An 18,631-nucleotide genomic window follows, 5' to 3' on the forward strand; every position below is an offset into this window, starting at 1 on the left:
AAATAAACCCAAGGGAGGCACATAAGGCAGAGTTTGAGAGATGCAGCAATCACAGACACCCCCCTCGGTAACACAAACGAGCCGCTTAACCCTCGGGAGCCTCCGGGAACGGCTCCGTTCTCACCCAGAGTAACTCCAGTTCTCGTTTCTGTCCCTCTGTCGAGCAGGCAGTTTTCCGCAGCCCTGGAGGACCTGAACGAGGCCATCAAGCTGTGTCCCAACAACCGGGAGATCCAGCGGCTGCTGCTGCGGGTGGAGGAGGAGTGCAGGCAGGTGCAGCAGCAGCAGCAGCCGCCGCCGCTGCCGCCGGAGCCCGAGCCCGAAGCCCAGCACGAAGAGCTCTATTCCGTGCAGGACATCTTCGAGGAGGAATACCTTGAGCAGGATGTAGAAAACATTTCCATTGGCTTGCAGACCGAGTCCAGGCCGAACCAAGGGCTGCCCATCATCCAGAGCCCGCCCCCGTCCCCAGCTCACAGGGACTCAGCCTATATTTCTGGCTCACCTCTTGGCTCTCATCAGGTCTTCGATTTCAGGTCCAACAGCTCCGTGGGTTCGCCGACCAGACAAGGGTACCAGTCCACGTCTCCTGCTCTGTCTCCGACGCACCAAAACTCACATTACCGGCCCAGTCCTCCGCACACGTCCCCTGCTCACCAGGGCTCCTCTTACCGCTTCAGCCCGCCTCCCGTCGGAAGCCAAGGGAAGGAGTATCAAAGCCCACCACCTTCTCCTCTTCGCAGAGGTCCTCAGTATCGCGCCAGCCCCCCAGCAGAAAGCATGAGCGTTTACAGGTCCCAGTCCGGTTCCCCGGTTCGTTATCAGCAAGAACCGAGCGGGGTCAGCCCGCTCCCCGGCAGACCGAAGTCTCCGTTGTCCAAGATGACGCAGAGGTCCTTCCAGATGCCCCAGCTCCCCGTGGCCGTGCCGCAGCAGGGCCTGAGGCTGCAGCCGGCCAAGGCGCAGATCGTGAGGAGCAACCAGCCCAGCTCGGCCGTCCATTCCAGCACCGTCATCCCCACTGGCGCTTACAGCCAGGTCGCCCACTCCATGGCCAGCAAGTACCAGTCGGCCTCAGGGGAAATGGGGGTCAGCCAGAGCAGGTTGGTCTACCAGGGCTCCATCGGTGGGATCGTAGGTGACAGCAGACCCGTGCAGCACGTTCAGGCCAGCCTGAGCGCCGGAGCCATCTGTCAGCACGGGGGGCTGGCTAAAGAAGACCTTCCGCAGAGACCGTCCTCGGCGTACAGGGGCGGGATGCGGTACAGCCAGACCCCTCAGATCGGGCGCAGCCAGTCCGCGTCCTACTACCCGGTGTGTCACTCCAAGCTCGACCTGGAGCGCTCCTCCCTCCCCGCCAGCCAGCTGGGCTCTCCAGACGTGTCCCACCTCATCAGAAGGCCCATCACGGTGAACCCCAGCGAAATCAAGCCTCACCCGCCGACTCCGAGGCCCCTGCTCCACTCTCAGAGCGTCGGCCTCCGCTTCTCTCCCTCCAGCAATAGCATCTCCTCCACCTCCAACCTGACTCCCAATTTCCGCCCTTCCGCTTCGATTCAGCAGATGGAGATTCCTCTCAAGCCGGCTTACGACAGAGCGTGCGATGAACTCTCTCCGGTGTCCCCCACGCAGGGCGGTTACCCCAGCGAGCCGGCGCGTTCCCGGACCACGCCGTTCATGGGAATCATCGACAAAACGGCTCGGACTCAGCAGTACCCCCACCTCCATCAGCAGAACCGCACCTGGGCTGTGTCCTCCGTGGACTCTGTCATTAGTCCGACGTCTCCTGGCAGTCTCCCCCAGCCCGAATCATTTAGCCCGCCTTCTTCAATCAGCAACATTGCCTTTTATAACAAAACCAACAATGCACAGAATGGCCATTTGCTAGAGGACGACTATTACAGCCCCCATGGGATGCTGGCCAATGGGTCCCGGGGAGACCTCCTGGAGAGAGTCACCCAAGCCTCCTCGTATCCCGACGTCAAGGTGGCGAGGACGCTGCCGGTGGCGCAGGCCTACCAGGACAACCTCTACAGGCAGCTCTCCAGGGACTCCAGGCAAGGGCAGACGTCCCCAATCAAACCAAAGAGACCATTTGTGGAGTCTAATGTGTAAAAGACGCTTGTTGGAGTGAGACCCCCCATCATGTTTTCAGCACACACTTCCAAGCTTGATTTCCATGCATATTAGTATGATTATGGTTCTTTTGATTTCTCTTTGGTAGCTCTATGGCCGAGTTTCTCCGGTACTTGGTGTGGTGGTCAGACAGCCATGCACGTGCTCCAGCCCTCTCGTTCCCCAGCTGACCGTGAAGCCGACCGCAGCCAAACCGGTTTGTTTGCCCCATCCCAGCGGAGTTCCCGGTCGGGATAACTGAGCACGCGGTGCGGGGTGGTCCAGAAATATCCCCACGCAGCGGGAGGTAACCAGCTCTTTCTTTTGAGAGACAATCGCGTTTGATTTAAGTTGCTTCCTTGTGTCTCGGTGAGTTTTTACTGGATTCCGGTGGGAACTGGGAGCAGAGCAGGGATCACAGGAGCCTTTCCCAAGGCTGCACCCGCGGGTCGTTCGGCTTTTTGCCCCAGAGGAGCAAATAACCTGCAGCGAGCAAGGGCACGACGTGTGTTAATACCGAGTAGCTATGCACAAAACCCATCCCGCTTCCTCTGCTTTGGAGCACTTGAATCCGAATTGGATTTCGTTGATATTGAATCGCATCACGGGCCGGGCGGGGTGGGGATCACTCGATGCTTTGCTGCTTGCTGAGCTGCCCGCCGTCCCCCCACGCCGCTGCGCGCTGGGGCCTTTCGCGAGCGCCGAGGGGTTAAAGTTGGCCCTTTGTGTTTTAACCGAGGGAATTGGCCAGAAACCTCTTGCTCGTGTTGGATTGCAGCAGCTTCTTTGCACCGTTAAGGCGGCTGCACCTCACGCACAGCCCCGGGTTGGCACCGGGACCATTCACCGTTTGCGCTTTATTTCGTGGGCTATTTCACTTGTAATGGGAAAAAAAAAAAGATCAGACTTAGAAAATGGTATTTGAGGAGGAAAATTGCAGTTCTTAGGGTGTTTTGTTACCATGGGGATGCGTGATGTGGGACGATGGTTCCCGAGACGGGAGGGTCCCCCGGCACCCCAGCCCTTCCCTGGGATCTGTGTCCAAAACCCTTGGCACGCGGTGCTGTGTCCCCACCCCGAGAACACAGAGACCACATTTTGCTTTTAAGGACCTGTAGGAAAAAGAGAGTTATTTATAATTTATTTATGTGATCTATTTCAGGACCTTTTTGGGGGGGGTGTTTTTTTCCTGTGTTTTTGTAGATGAGGTCGCATCAAGACAGCCTGGAAAGCAGAGGACACTTCCAAAGTTTTTTTTTGAATAGGATTTTCAGTAGTTCTTCGGTTATTCTCTGAGCTTTTTTTGGAGGGCGCTCACAGGTTCCTGTATTACCGGGGGTTCGTAACGGGCGTTTTCGGTGGGACGACCGGGGGGCAGAACAACCACCCTGTGTCTTGTTTCGAAGCACAGCGCGGTGCCTGTAGCGGATGCCGAACCTCACTCACAGCGACTCGGAGCCGCTGGCGGGGAGCGGGAGCTGCCGCTGTTCCCGAAGGGCTGAGCCAGGGGTTTGCAAGACTTCTCACCCCAAACCGCGTATCCCAGCGCGGCGGCGGGGCGGCTGCGCCCGCTTCCAGCAGCGCGGGGCTTGGCCCGGAGCTCTTGGGCAGACCCCGGCTGCGATGGGGTTGTTGTGAACCCGGCTGCGTGGTCGGCCGTCTCGCTGCTGTTTCATCGCCTCATTCGCTCGGACTGGGCCGCGCGTACCTCGGGATGATGGTTTGTGTCTCATAGACACGTCGAGAGCGTTCGGGGGGTTTTCCTGATGGAGTTTGGAGAGTTTTGGGGCTCTTTCGGGCTGTTTGGTGTTTGTCCGGGCAGTGTTGGCAGTGCGGTTGGTGTTTCCGTTCTCGAGGTGCAGCCCAGTGCTCTCTATTACAGGGCTCTGGAAATGTTGGGGGGCCCCTCGGTAGGACGGGCTCCCCGCAGCCACGGGATGCTCGGCTCCGTGCACCATTTCTCTCCTCTCAGAGGGGGTGTGATCGCTTTATTTTCTTCCCCTCTTTTTTGAAGCAACGTTTTCTGCTTTATGGGGAACACCCGATTCCACACAGCGCGTCGCAGCCGGGACGCGGGTCTGGAGCATCAGCCGCAGCTTTGCTCCGCGTTTCCCATCCCCAGCCTCCCCGAGCGAGCGGCTCCGGCCCCGAGCTGCTGAAGGAAAGGAAAAGCTGCTTAAAGAAAGGAGAAGGCAACCAAACTCCAACTCCAGCCCCATTTCCCGCTTCGCTGCGCTGAGATGCGAACGGGGCGCTCGTCCCAAAGCCTCCCCTGTGTGTGATTCTGGGTTTATGAAGATGTTTTGATGGGAACGCAGCAGGCAGCTCTCGCTTTGAGCACCAACCCCAAGCCGAAAGGCCGAAACACGTGCGGGCTTTTTCACGACACGACGTGTTCACATTGTTTCACGGGATTCTTGCACTAATGGTTTTCCATCCGTTCTCTCTGTAAATGGTGCACTTTACTGTTTGGATTTGTTACTATGAGAAATACTGGATATTTAAGCGTGAGTAGTGTCTTCATTAGAAAATAGCAGAACAGCTCTTGTCTCTTAGTGTATTTTTCAAAAAGAAAAGAGAAAAGAAAGGAAGCAATGAATCATCACATTTATAGCACAAGAACTGACTCTTGTATATAAGCATCAACAGATTGAGTAATTTTTAAACACAGAATCCTTTGCGGTGGTTTTAAAGCCTTCCCCAGCAGTTGTGCTGCGGTCCTGGGGGTGAGGAACGCGCCTCTCCCTGGAGGTCCCTGGTTCACCCCCCCGTGTCCTGGAAGCCGCGATCGGGATCGGCCGTGGACGGAGAGCAGAGCTGTTCCGTGCCGCGCGTGGTTGTGCTGGCTCCGATGGCACCGTGTCCCCTCGCCCTCTTGTCACCCCAGGTCTCCATCTGCCCAGCCCGGAGTTGCAGACGCGGTGCTGTCCGTGCTGTGTATTTAATTACTCTTTAAGTAATGAAGATGCGGGCCGATGCTGGCGGCCGATGCTCCGTCCCCTCCGCGCTGCAGCGGCCTCGCTCACCACCCCCTGCCTTGCAGGTTGGATTTTTTAGGTGCACCAAGTTCTCGATGATGTTGAAACCTCTGGGTTTGGCTCTCAGGGCGCATTGGTGGGCGATGCCGGAGCCCAGCCCTGGGTTCGATTTCACCGACCTGCCCACCGGGCTGCGGTGTCACCACGAACCCGGAATCTCTGGCAGCGTCAGGTGAGGACCCGGCGGCTCTCGCTGTGTCCCGGCCGGAGGGCGCGCTGGGCCCGGGAGGGGACACCCCCGCGACGTCCCCAGCAGCGGCTTTGCCAGCAGCTCTCGGTGCTGAGCGCGGGGAGGGTTTGACCGGATGGATCCCTCGGGATCCATCTCCAAAGCGCCGCGCAGCCTGCGCCGCCTCCTCCGCGGGGCCGCTCGCGAGGGCGCAGCCTGTGCCTGTTCCCCAGAACCCACGGCATCTGTCCGCCTGTCTGCCCGCCTGTCTGCCCGCCTGTCTGTCCGCCTGTCTGTCCGCCTGTCTGTCCACCTGTCTGTCCATCTGCTGCCTGCGCCACTGCCGCAGGTGGGTCCATCCAAGCACTGAACTTTCTGGGTTTTGTTTGTTTGTTTTTCTTCAACCCGACCATAACTAAACCCCCTCGGCAGCGCGAGCGTGTGTGCGTGCGACCAACACCCGAGCCATACTTGGATTAGGTCCAGAACCGGGGAGGCCACCAAATTCGGAGCGGTGCAGTCCCCTCGTACGAAGGTTTCTGTGTATTCAGGGTTACCGGGAGAAGTTCAGCTCAAACCGAAGTGCCAGCTCCGCCTTACCTTGAGCAAAGCCGGCGTGCCTGCCCGTCCCCCGCTGCCCCGCCGGGCCGGGCTGTCCTGAGCTCCCTGGGGTTGGACTTGGCTTTTGGGAATTGAAGAGAACCGTGCCGGATGGACGGGGTTGCACCCAGGGCCTGGGGGAGAGGAGCAGTGTGGCCGCTGGGAGCTCTGCCGATGGACGCCGCTGGCTCCGCGCGACGTCTGCTGGGGCGCGTTGGACACAAAGCACAATGGGCGAAAGGTGAAATCCGCGTGGTGTTTTTCCCTCAGATTTGTGTGAATAATTGCTGGATTTTCATTCAATCAAACTCTTTTTTCTAATACAAACCACTAAGGGCTCAATTCTTTAGCAAGATGCGTTGGCGTCCCCCTCCTGACTGTACGGCTGGATCTCACCGCAGCTGTTGGAGACCTACCCGAGAGAACCCACGGCTGGCGTGGCTGTCACCGGGAGATCGACCGACACCGCAGCCCCCGCTGGATCCTTTCCTCCTGCCCGTTTTCTACCTGCCACAGTACCGGGGAGTCAGCAGCGGGGTCCCGTCTGATGGGATCACATCCTATAGCCACCAAAAACGGAGGGGCTGCTTTGCCGAAAGACTTTGTCCCTTCTGGGTGACCCTGCCGGGGGCTGCGGGTCGGGGTCGCGCTGGGTGGGGGAGTTTGGGGGTCACTTCTGCCTCGCTGTGCACTGATGAGCCGGGCGCCCGGAGCAGCACCGCGTGCTCTGTGCCGTTCATTCTGCTGCTCCAGCGCTCACCCCGGGGCTCGCGTGGACTCTGCCGGTGCCGCTCCAGCCCAGCCGTTGCTTTCCCATCGTGTCGCGTTCGGCGTCCGTCTCCTCCCGTCTCCGCATCCCAGAGGACCCGAGGTGGGTGCGAACACGCGCGGTAACTCACACCTCGCGCTTTGTACGATTCCCTGGTTGCCATCCTCCGAGACACTTGCTGGGAAGATCTTTAAGACACTTAAATTTTCCTTTAGCTTTTCTATAATTCCGATGTAAAGGACTTTCTCTGTACAGTATATTATTCAATGCATGTTCTGTTCTCTCTACTGATATATGGAACACCACTCAGTCGTGATACCGCGCAGCGGGAGGAGCAGCCCCTGCGCCAGCGGAGGCTTCGCCTCTGGTCTATAAGGAAAGAAGAAAACATATTTTCCTTTGCTGTATTTGCTTGAGCAGAGTTTTCTTGTCTGTACATGTGAGCTGTGAGATAGATGTGAAAAGTTCAAAAGAATGCATTCCCCCCCGCCCCTCCAATGTATACAGATTGTAATCTGTACAATGAAAACTGTATGTATGAAAAAATGTACTTATTTATAAATGGTTAACACTTGGAAACGGTGTCTGGGCGGGTGTTCTTCCCACATTGCGGTGGAGGAGCCTGGAAATAGCCTGGGGACACAGGGACCCCGGGGACACAGGGACGGTGCAGGGGCCGGGTCCGGCTGCCATAGCCTGGGGACACAGGGACCCCGGGGACACGGGGATGGTGCAGGGGCCGGGTCCGGCTGCCATAGCCTGGGGACACAGGGACCCCGGGGACACGGGGATGGTGCAGGGGCCGGGTCTGGCTGCCATAGCCTGGGGACACAGGGACCCTGGGGACACGGGGATGGTGCAGGGGCCGGGTCCGGCTGCCACCGCTGCAGGTGGCACAGGGGCGGTAGTGAAATGGGGGGAACAGGATCAGGGCTGTTTTGCGGATTAAATGGTGCAAAGCGCCGCTGCAGCTCCCGAGAGCCGGAGCGTGTTCGCTGCGTCCCTGCCCGGCCCTGGGCGCAGGACATCGGGCTTGTGGTGAGCAAATAAAGCAAAATGGGGCAAAAACCCCCCAGTTTGGGCTGGTGCCTTTGCTGGGAGCTGCGCTGGCTTTGCAGCGCTGGCAGCCAGGAGCTTCAGCTGAGCCACGAGGCAGAAGGAGGAGGGGAAGAGCCCGCGTCTCGGGGACGCAGCTTCTCATGGCAGCAGGGCCCCCACACCACAGCGCATCCGGGGACCCTGGAGATGGCCCTGGCATGGCCCCAGGGGCTCAGCACGGGGCCCAGACGGGACGATCCCTGCCCGAACACCCACCGTGCCCTCCCCAGACCCCCGTCCCAGCTGCCCCCGTGGGTGGGAGCTCGGGGGTGCCCCAAAACCGTGAGCTGGGGAGCCGAGACAGGACGGGGTTGGCTGCAAACATTTATTAGGTTGGGAGCAATGACCGAGCAGACAACACATGGAGACAAAACATTCTGCAGACAAGGACACTGAACCTGCACAGGCACCAGGTCGCTGAGCCCCCGGGGAGCCCTTTGGGGGAGCAGCCCCCACACTTGGGGCTTTGGCCACTTGCAGCGGGGAACTCTGGGCTCCCACCCCCGGTCCTTTGGGGGAACCCCCGTCCTTTGTCCCCCAGTGCCGCTGGGGCTGTGGCTCCGCTGTCCCCACGGGGCTGGGAGAGGCGCGGGGGTCACCGGGGGCTGCGCGGGGCAGAGCTGAGGAGGATGAAGGCCAAGCACAGCTGAACCCACGGGCAGCATTAACACAACAAGCGCGTCCTTCCCCCGCTGTCCTCGTCACCCTGGACCGGGCAGAGCCCCAGGACACCAGGGACACCCCACAGACACCATCTGCTGGGGACAGGGAGCTGGGGACATCACTGGCCGCCACCGCCAGGGCTCTCGCCTTCCGTCAGCGTCTTGAAGTCCATGGACAGGGCCATCTCCTCGGCCAGCGGCGGGCGCTTCCAGTCGTCCCGTGTCAGCACGTAGGCCACCACCAGCCCGAAGGCCACCAGCAGCACCCCCAGCGTGTTGGCCAAGACACCCTCGGGCACAAAGTGGCTGTAGGAGTCCCTGCGGGGACGGGGAGGGTGCTCAAGCCTCGGGTGCGGGTGGGCTGTCCCTGCCCTGGCTGGGACCCCCTCCTCATCCTCTTCTCACCCTGGGAACCGTCCCTTTCCCCCAACTCAGAGGAAGAGGAGGGTGACCAGGTGGGACACTCTTGGTGAAAGCAAACCAGGGGGCACAGGCCTATAGCGGGGCTACAGGCAGCCCAGCACCTCCCCTGCCAGATGTGCTCCCCCAGCCAAGGAGAGGTGGCTCCTGGGGTGCCCACCAGGGGCTGGGGGGACCCCAATGTGCATCTGGGGCCGTCACTGCATGGCCCAGCTGTGAGTGGGACACGAACATCCGGGGGACTCTGAAAGCACCTGGCAGCAGAGAGGCCACGGTCGGTGTTTTATCCCCTCCCCAAAGACAAACTGCTGCAGGACCCAGCCCTCGTTAAACATCACCCGGGCAGTGACTCAGCAGCAGCAGAAACAAAGGCCCCAGGGGGAGATTTAGTAGCCAGGGAGCCAGCACAGGGGCCAGACTGCCCCATGGGACTGGAACAGCCCTTTGCTGGGGGTCAGGGAGTCTGGGGGGCGCTCAGCTCGGTCACCCACCTGATGTTGAAGAGGAGCATCTCGGTGATGCCCAGCAAGCAGGCGGCGATGGAGAGGGCGAAGAGGGCGATGCCGAAGAAGACGTGCTGGGGTTTGTACCGGCTGCGCAGCGAGAAGGGGGCCCGGGGGAGCAGGAAGAAACCGCAGCCCAGGAGCCACTGTGGGGGTCACAGGGATGTCACGGGGTGCTGGGGTCCCCCCTTCCCCAGGGGCTCCCCAGCCCTCACCTGCAGGAGGTAGAGCACGAAGGCGGCCATGCCGCACCAGCTGTGCAGGCTGTACATGTCGGGGATGCTCTTGGTCCGGTGGGACTCGAAGACGGCGACGATGCCTGCGGAGAGGAGCCCGTCAGCCCCGGGGACACGTCCAGCCCCGTGTCACCACCAGGGACATGTCCAGCCCCGTGTCAGCACCGGGGACGTGTCCAGCCCTGGGGACGTGTCCAGCCCTGGGGATGTGTCCAGCCCCGTGTACCCCCGGTCCCAGCGCTCACCGATGAGGGCGATGAGCAGCGCCAGGCCGTGGAGCAGGGCGTGCAGAGCCTTGGTGGAGCGTTTGGCTTCATGCCTGAACACCCGGTAAACCAGGAGAGCTGCCAGAGAGGGGGCAGATGAGCACCCGTGGGCGTCCCCCAGCTCCCCCATGCAGGTGGGAGGTGACTGGAGCATCTTCTCCATCTCATTTGTCACCATTTTGTCCCTGTTACTCCCTGCCTGGCTGCAGCACTGGGGGCTTTGAAGGCTGCAGCCGAGACGGGACGCTCGCCCCACGGCCCCGCTCACCGTCACCTTGGAGGAAAACCATGCCCAGCACCATGCAGAGGGGGTGCACGTTGAACTGGAGGGGGCTGTGCCAGGCCACGCCGCCCCGGTAGCGACCCAGCCAGGCGCCCGTGGTGGCCAACAGCGTCAGGCCCAGCAGCTGCGACACGGCCACGTACGCCGAGAGCCCCGCGGGGCTGGCGGGTGGCGGAGCCCCGTCCATGCCGGCCTGTGGGGACAGAGAGGAGGGGGCAGCGGAGCCACGGGTGGCCCCGTGTGGCAGTGGGGGCTCGGGGTCCCTCGGCGGGGTCCCGGTACCGCTGCTCCGCCCTCACCTGCCGCGGAGCCGGACGCTTCCTGGTGCTGCCGGGGCCACCGCGTCACCCGCAGCCGGAGGTGGCTCCCAGCACGCCCGGCCCTGCGCTCCTGTCCCTGCCCTCCTGCCTGTGCTGGCCTAATCCTGCCTGAGCCCTGCCTGCCGCAGCCCCACAGCCACGCCACCAACATCCCTCCATCCCTGCCCTCCCATCCCCATCCCTCCATCCCTGTCCTTCCATCCCCATCCCTCCATCCCTGCCCTCCCATCCCCATCCCTCCAGCCCTGCCCTCCCATCCCCATCCCTCCAGCCCTGCCCTCCCATCCCCATCCCTCCATCCCTGCCCTCCCATCCCCATCCCTCCACCCTTGTCCTCCCCTCCCCTTCCCTCCCACTCCATCCCTGTCCCTCCACCCCCATCCCCTGTCCCACCCTCACCCCCTCCCCAGCTCACTCACCCCCCAATCCCCACAACAACCCCCCAAACTAGAGGAAGGTGGCGCGGGGACAAGAGGGGCTGCTCAGGAACCGCCCCATAACAAAAGTGCTGGCCCCGGGGACACGGGGCTGAGCAAATCCCCATGCTAGGGGGGGACAGACACGCTGTGTCACCCATCTGTGATGCAGCCACACCAGAGAGCCGCCCCACGGTCCCCATAACCCACCTGTACCCGTGTCGCGCTTTGTCCTGGGTTACCCCCCGATGCTCCCCGCAGGACCGGGGGTCAGAGCTGCCTCCACCGCTGCCTCGGGCACCTCTCCTGCCTCCCCGTCAGGGTACCCGGGTACCAGCGCCCCACTGCTGCCCAGCCCCAGCGCGGCTGCCTCTGGGGAGGAGCGCCCGGCAGACGGGCCCACGGTGCTGCCAGGGCTGGGGAGGGACAAGGCGGGACAAGGTGCATTAAGACCACGCACACACTTTATTCCCAGCCACCTTTATTGGATCAGCTGGATAAGTGGGTTAAGGGAATTGGTTTATCCCATTAGGTTGGACTGCAAAGGCCACCTGCCCGCGCCAGCCTCACCGCCTGGGGCCATGCGATGCTCTGCGGGGACAGAGATGGGGACCAGGCAAGGGGGGAGTTGCAGGCAGAGGTACAACCTCCCCTCTGCATCACGACAGCCCCCCCAAGCCCTCACCACTGCCATTGGGGGCCCCAAATGGGTGCCCATGCACCCCGATCCCATCCCCTGCATCCTCCCACCAGATGCAGACACCTGGACTTGCTGGTACCACCACAAGGGGCCAACCTGGTTCCCAGCCGCACTGGGGATGGAGGGGCAGGGATCAAACCCCCAGCCACGGGAACTGGTGCCTGCTGGAACCGGGCTCTGCGATTTCCCCATTAGCCCTAAAACTGGCCCATCCGCAGCTGCCGGTCCCACCCGCGCAGCCCCCTGCCCTCCCAGCCCTACCTGCGGGTGCTGCCGCCCGCGCCGGGCCCGGCGGTGACAGCGCTGCGCAGGGACGGGGACAGGGCCACCGCGTTGGCAAGGCAACCGAGTGATGGCAAAGCGGGGCGGCTGCACCCCGGCATCGCTGCAGGGGGAGGGAGCCACTGCAGCAGCAGAGGGGGAAAGGGGGCTGCAAACCTGGGGGGACATCCCCACAGAGAGGGGGGGATCTGTGTATGGTGGGGACGGTCCCCAAGGGGTGAGTCCCTGGCAGCGTGCGTGACCCCCCAGCTGTGCCAGACCACACACCTTGAGACACCCCGGCCCCAAATCAGAACAGGACCCCCAACCTCAACCTCACTGCACCAAGCCCTGGGCTCTATCCCATGGTTTGATTTTAATTTGGGCAGTGCTAACGAGGGCCCTGTGCGATTTGGCTTAATTGTGTCCCGCTGGTTCCCTGCAGCTGTGTGATCTGCGGGACCCGGGTTCTGCTGCCTCCCTGCACCCCGCTGCAGCGCTGGGGTGATGTGCGAGAGCCAGCACCCCCGCAGGACTCCTGGCTGGGTTGGGGGTGGTAACGGGTGACAGGTCCCTGGGGACCCCCCTGCCACCACCTGCCCCACCCGCCCCGGGAAGCCCTCCAGCACCACCGGCCGCATCCTGCACCCCTTTGTGAGATGGTCGCGGGGGAGAAGAGCCCGGAGGGGGAGATGGGGGCGATGGGGAGAGATAAGGGGTCCCCTCAAGGGGTTCCATCCCGGCTCCTCCTGTGGGGTGCGATGCTGCGCACCGGGGCGAGCGGCACCCCCGGACCGCCCTCCCCGCCGTGTGTGTGTCTGTGTCCGTGTGTCTGTCCGTGTGTCTGTGTCCGTGTGTCGGGGTGTGCGCCGCTGTCCCCGGTGCCGCTAGGTGTCACCAGGAGCCCGCGCTGCGCGGCCCCCGGGGGTGGGACCTGGAGCATCCGCGGCTCCGGGTCACCCGTGGCCGGTCCGGCTGGAGTGGGATCGGCAGCACCCGTGGGGCTGGATCCCCAAAGTGACCCTGAGGTCAGCCCTGGGGGCCGGTGCGCCCTCACACCTGGACCCTGGGGGTCTGGAGCACCCATGGGAGCAGCAGCACCCCGGGAGCTGGTGGGGTCTGCAGGAGCCCAGGTGTGACCCCCTCTGGCTGCTCTGTTCCCCCAGCCCTTGCTGCTGTCACCAGCTCAGACCCCCCAAAGCTCCCCCAAAGACCCTGCTGATCTCCTCCAACATCCCCACGACCATCACCCCCAACCAGGACCTGTGCTGCACGTCATGAACCCCAGGAGCAGCACAACCTCCCCAACACCACAACGTGATTCGGCGGAGCCGAAATCCCCGTTCAGCCCCGGGGCCCCACGGGCACCTGTCGCACCGAGAGCAAAGTCCAGGCCCAGGAAAGAGTCCTGGGGCCGCCGCCCTAGTCTTTGCCCACAGGGGACAACCCCATGGATGGCACAGCCATGCCACCTCCCAGCCTGCGGTCGGGCTTTATCGCCTTGGCGGTTCTTGGAAAATGGTTCGCCAGAGTTAATCAAAGAAACCATAAAAGCCACCATAAAAGTGCAAACCTTGAGCTGCTGGGCTGTGCCCCGGCTGGAAAGGGGCGATTGGGTGTCTGGGCAGAGTGGGGGGAGGATTTTCCAGCTGAGACCCTCAGAAAAGTCTCAATGGGATGGAATTTGGGGGTTCATCCTTTAGGATACTTGGCAAGATCGAAAGCTTTGTCCTCTGCTGAGAGCAGCACTGCTGTAATACAATACGAACCAGCTTTATGGATGTTTATAACCACATCCAGCCGAAACGCCGTGACTTCCAGCAGCCGAGAGGACAGGAGACCTCGCCATTACATGATTAAATGGGCACGGCTGCTTGTCCCAGCCCCACAGTGGGGGTCCCTGCACCCACTACCATGAGCAAGAGCACTCATTGACAGCTGATCTGGGGACAAATAAGCCCCTTAATACTGGCCAGCACCCTCCTCTTCCCCAGGAACAGCGAGCCATTTGTAACCAGCTCTTTAATTAAAGACATTGCCAGAGGCAGAATGGCTTTATTAAATCTGCCTGAGCTTTCCCTGAGCTGGCTGTAATGAAATCCTCCCGCGTTGCGGGGACCGTGACGTGCCAGGCGCGTGGAAGAGCCAGCGCTGGCTGTCCCAGCGTGGACCCATGGGGCTGGGGGACAATCAGGGCGGGTTCGGGGATGCTCAGGGATACTCAGGCGTATCAGGGATGTTCAGGGACATTCAGGGATGCTCAGAGATGCTCAGGGATGCTCAGAGATGCTCAGGGCTGCCACATCTTCCTGCAGATGCGGGAGTCGCAGCAGCTCAGCGGTTGCTGCTCCAGCTCCCTGGTAATCAGCCAAGCCCGGCACCCACTCCAGGTTTGTCCTGGGCTGCCAAGCACCGGCAGATCAATAGGAGCATTATCAACCAATAATTCACGGTAAAACCAGTAGTTCCTGCCCTTTCCTGGTGTGGGCGGCTTCCCCTCCCTCTGCCTGGGATTATCGAATTACCATTTTGCTGTTCTAACCTCTTTCGGGTTGTTTTTTCCCCCCTTTCTTAAACCAAGTTTTTATCGCTAAGAAATGCTGATTTGCAAGATGCCTCCCCGGAGGATGGCGAGGGTGGCGAGGGTGGCGATGATGGTGAGGGTGGTGAGGATGGTGAGGATGGTGAGGATGGTGAGGATGGTGAGGGTGGTGAGGATGGTGAGGATGGTGAGGGTGATGAGGGTGGCGAGGATGGCGAGGGTGGTGAGGATGGTGAGGATGGTGAGGATGGTGAGGGTGATGAGGGTGGTGAGGATGGTGAGGGTGGTGAGGATGCTGAGGGTGGTGAGGATGGTGAGGGTGATGAGGGTGGTGAGGATGGCAAGGGTGGTGAGGATGGCAAGGGTGGTGAGGATGGCAAGGGTGGCAAGGAGCCCGACGGCCTCGGGGAGCCGAGCGGCCCCCTGAAACAGCTCCGGCCTCTGCGGGTCCCCCTACAACCCCAAACCCGGGGCAAGATTAACATTTGATTTTCACTAAATATAAGATTTTTAAAAGCCATTTTGGAAGGCTGTGCGGCCACCAAGGGAGCGGCTCTAGGGTAGCTCAGGATTAGCACAAATTGTCCTCCTGGGTCGTGTCGGGGGGTTGGTCCCCAGTTCTCTGGGGTCCCACAAAGGCTGAGTGATGGGTGATTCCCAGCTGGGATGGAGCTGGATGCTTCTCCCATCAGGGATCAGCGCAGCTTGGCTGGAGAACACCCCGGTTCTCCTGGCTTTGATTCCATCTCCCATCCTCCTCCTCGCTGGGTTCAGAACGTTGCTGAGCCGAGCAGGCAATGGGATCAGTGCAGGCACTTGCAAACACTTCATCTCTTTCAGGGAGGCTGAAGGCACGTTTATGGTGTATTTTTTAATAGCAGCTCGGATAAACAGCCGCGGTACCCTGCACCGGGCGCGCAGCGGGTGATGAATGCGGTCACGCTCGCTCGCCGCGGGGCTGCGATTGGCTTTGGTTATTAAAGAAGATAAAGAAAGAAAAAGAAATAATGGACTTTGGCACATTTCATTGCGCCGATGGGTGCGGAGGGAACACGGCGGCCTCTCCGCTCACCCCGTGTCGGTGCCCAGCTGCTGAGCAACGGGGGTGGGATGAAGGATGGGGAAAGAAAGATGAAGAATGAGAGATGAAGGAGGAGGGATGAAGGATCAGGAAGGCGGGATGAAGGACAAAGGATGAGGGATGAAGAAGGAGGGATGATCTCTGGCCAGGCTTTTACTCCTTGCCCTGCAGTGCTCCTGGCTGTGTGCCCGGCACCGGGTTTGTCTCCTGTGCTGTGGCCGGGGGTTCTCAGGGGTTGGTTATCAGGGTCTTGTATTTATTTATGACCCTCCCAAGACATGGGCACCGTTTAGAGGCCCTGAGCTGCTACCTGCCCTCAGGACACAGCATTTTCAGGGCTGTGCAGTGTCATAGAGCATCCTTGGGCTGCTGGCACCGATCCCAACCCGGGGGACAGAACCAGAGCTCCTATGGTGGAAACCACATCTCCATCCCCTTCCAACCCACCTCCTGCCCCACTGAGCTGCCAACCTGGCTCACACGTGTCCCCTGTGCTGGGATGGGCCTCCCCATGGCCAGGGACCCTTGTCCTCGGGCAGGCACGTGCTGGGAGGCGTTTTTGCGGATCAGCGTATAAATTGTGCTGATAAGGAGCATTTCTGCTGTGTTCAGCCCCGGGCAAGAGCCAAGTGATAAAGTGTTTCTGGTGATATAGCAGCGATTGATCCTCCAGCGCTGGGAGCGAGCACCCGTCCCTGTGCAGGGGACACACAGGACTTTAATTTGTCTTTTATCCAGGGAAGCAGCCCCATAATATTGCCAAATACCCCCAACAGAGGTGTTTTGCAGCCAGACAGCAGGATCCCTCCTGATGTCCCTGTGCCCGAGCCCAGGTGACATCAAGGGGCTGCGCTGGCCACAGCACTTCTTAGTCTAATGGTTCGTGATTGTGTTATTAGTCACAGGTTGAAATAAACCACCAAAAAATCCGGTTGCCTGGGATGTTTCGTTTACTTCAAGAATCAGAAAACAAACCCTGTTTGTTTAGATGAAAAATTCGGATGGGAGATGGGGTTTTTCCCTCTCCCTCACGGCAGCATCACCGCAGCTGGGAAAGCAGCTTAGAAAATTACGCACTATGATAATTGATTGAATTCATCAGGAAATGAAGCAGGAGCCTTTAAATTCAGGGTTCAGAGAGGGAGGAAAAAAAATCCCCGTGCAGTGATTTGTACCAAGCAGCACAGGAGCCATCAGGAAAGGTAACACACCTGGTGAAAATAGTGGGTTTGAGGTTTAAATCAGGAGGGAATCGTTTCTTTCCCTTCCAGAAGCTCCTTGGTTGCTCAAGCAGAGAGATGGATCAGATGGGAGTTTTGGAGCACTCTTGAAGGCTTTGAGAAATGAGATGGGGAAGCCAAAAGTGTGATTTATAATAGAAGAAAGGGAAAATGGGCTTGAGCATCCCCAAGCAGAGGCTGTAGGGCTGGGATACACCCAGTACAATCCCCAAATGCCTGGCTTTTCATGTGACCACCCCTGCTCGCCCTCTCCCATCAATACCTCAGCTCCCCTGAGGAATATTTGCTGCTGATATTTGGGGACCCCAGGGCTGCAGGCAGGGAGAGTTTTGCAGCTGGGGCGCTCATCCAAAATGCTGAGAGCAGCTCAGGCTGCTTCGCAAGTGCAGCACCCCCGTGCCTGCACCCCTGGTAAGCCGCAGGGGTGCTCTGGTCATCGCGCACGTGTCCGCGCACACGAGCTCCAGGGAGCGGGGGGACAAGGTCCCTGTGCAGCTGGTGACAGTGACGCGAGCCCATGGGAAGCATCCTCCCGGCCCAGGGACACCACGTCTCACCCGGCGTCCCCTGAGCCGCGTTCCCACGAGTGGTTCAGCATCCGTCTCCGTGGCAACACATTTTCCACATCCTCCGGTACCTCCTGTCTGCGGTGCCGGCAGCCCCGGGGAACCCTGCGCGCTGGGCACGGATGGGTGTTCATCACCCACCCCAGCACCCTGAGAGCGATGGGGACCAGTCCCCTGCTCTGCAGGGTGTCCCTTGGATCTCTCCGAGCCCACCCTTGGGGCGCAGGATGGATTTGGGGCAGCACAGACGCACCTCCAAGCTTGCAGGCATCTCACCTGCCTTCCTGGGCCAGCAGCCGCTTCATCTGCCAGCGCTCTCCCACGTGTAGGAGGATTTTCCGCCTTTTCCTCCTGGCTGGAGCTCTTCAGGAAGGGATCCTTGGAGATGTAGCTGTCCAGAAAACCTCTCACCCAACACAAAGTCCCAAAGTATCATCCTTGGAAGATGCTCACGCGCAAAATGACAGAGACCTGTGGGGTCACCCATTGGAAAAGCCTCATTCGCTGGGATTCCTGGATACCAGTGGGATTGCAGAGCCCGTTTCAGCCGTGCCACTCACCCAAGATCCCCAGCGGTGCCGGAGGTTGTGCCGTAACGCCCCGGAGCCGGGAAAACCCCTCCCCGGCACAGCTGGGAACAGTGCTGGGGGGCACAGGAAACCTCCATTCATCGGCACTTGGTCATCAGCCAAATTGGAGCCAAACCAGCCAACTTTTTTTCAACTTCCCAGTAAAATGGAGTTTCCAGAGACCTGTGATGGGTGGGGAAAGTGGTCAGCAAGGGGCGGCTGCAGGAGGATGGCGGCTTCGCCCCTGGCTCCGCAGCGTCCGGGCTCCCCGGTGGTGCCGGTTCTGTTGCGCAACAATACAGGCTGGGAGTTGGGGGATGAAGGTTTTTTGGATGCCCCCATCAGTAGGGCAGCGGGGGAAGCTGTGATTTTTGGAGGGAGGTTTAATCGACATCAGAGGGTCACAGGCTCCTAAATCCCTTTCTTTTTTTATTTTGGAAATGGGCCTGCAAACGCTGTAGGGTCCCCAGCCCTGGCGGGAGGACATGTCCCCTGCCAAGGGGCCACGCTGTCCCCATGGGGTCACTCCGTGGGGCTGTGGTGGTGCCCAAATTGTTGCAGCACCCAGCAGGGCTGACAAGTCAGGGGGTTTCCATCTGTCCCCCCCAAAATAAGTTGGCTCCTCTGTGGCGTGTCCACTGTGTCCCCATGGGGTGGTGGCCTCGATGAGGGGCGATGGGGTCAGCCAGCCCAAGGGCAGAGCTCAGCCTGGGCACGGCTCCCGGGGCTGGGGGGGTGGATTTAGTTATATAAAAATAATTAAAAAACCAAAGCAA

The 18,631-nt window shown here is 60.5% G+C and overlaps 2 protein-coding genes across 11 annotated transcripts in view; one reads left to right on the forward strand and one right to left on the reverse strand.

The window, feature by feature from the left end:
• Positions 1-7,270, forward strand: part of TANC2 (tetratricopeptide repeat, ankyrin repeat and coiled-coil containing 2) — a 117,590-nt gene extending 110,320 nt beyond the window's left edge. For all 7 annotated transcript variants that reach the window (XM_065856314.2, XM_065856315.2, XM_071798216.1 and 4 more), the window contains one exon: positions 168-7,270. In XM_065856314.2, the coding sequence (XP_065712386.1) occupies positions 168-2,115 (1,948 nt within the window). In that variant the 3' untranslated portion in view covers positions 2,116-7,270. The remainder of the gene's footprint in view (positions 1-167) is intronic.
• An 835-nt stretch (positions 7,271-8,105) lies between these two features.
• Positions 8,106-11,917, reverse strand: CYB561 (cytochrome b561). 4 transcript variants are annotated; one of them, XM_071818025.1, is made up of 7 exons: positions 11,857-11,917; positions 11,106-11,311; positions 10,151-10,352; positions 9,856-9,954; positions 9,590-9,693; positions 9,363-9,520; positions 8,106-8,769 (listed from the first exon to the last, which is right to left on the reverse strand). In XM_071818025.1, exons 3-7 carry the CDS (start codon positions 10,344-10,346, stop codon positions 8,571-8,573), a joined length of 756 nt encoding a protein of 251 aa, XP_071674126.1. In that variant the 5' UTR covers positions 10,347-10,352; positions 11,106-11,311; positions 11,857-11,917; the 3' UTR covers positions 8,106-8,570. The 4 variants fall into 4 exon arrangements, with proteins under 4 accessions (XP_071674126.1, XP_071674124.1, XP_065712362.2 ...); XM_071818023.1 differs by having other exon boundaries at positions 10,145-10,352; XM_065856290.2 differs by lacking the exon at positions 11,857-11,917 and having other exon boundaries at positions 10,145-10,352; positions 11,106-11,319.
• Positions 11,918-18,631: the final 6,714 nt, after the last annotated feature.

This window comes from Patagioenas fasciata, chromosome 22, assembly GCF_037038585.1.
Source record: "Patagioenas fasciata isolate bPatFas1 chromosome 22, bPatFas1.hap1, whole genome shotgun sequence".
NCBI classification, from domain to species: domain Eukaryota; kingdom Metazoa; phylum Chordata; class Aves; order Columbiformes; family Columbidae; genus Patagioenas; species Patagioenas fasciata.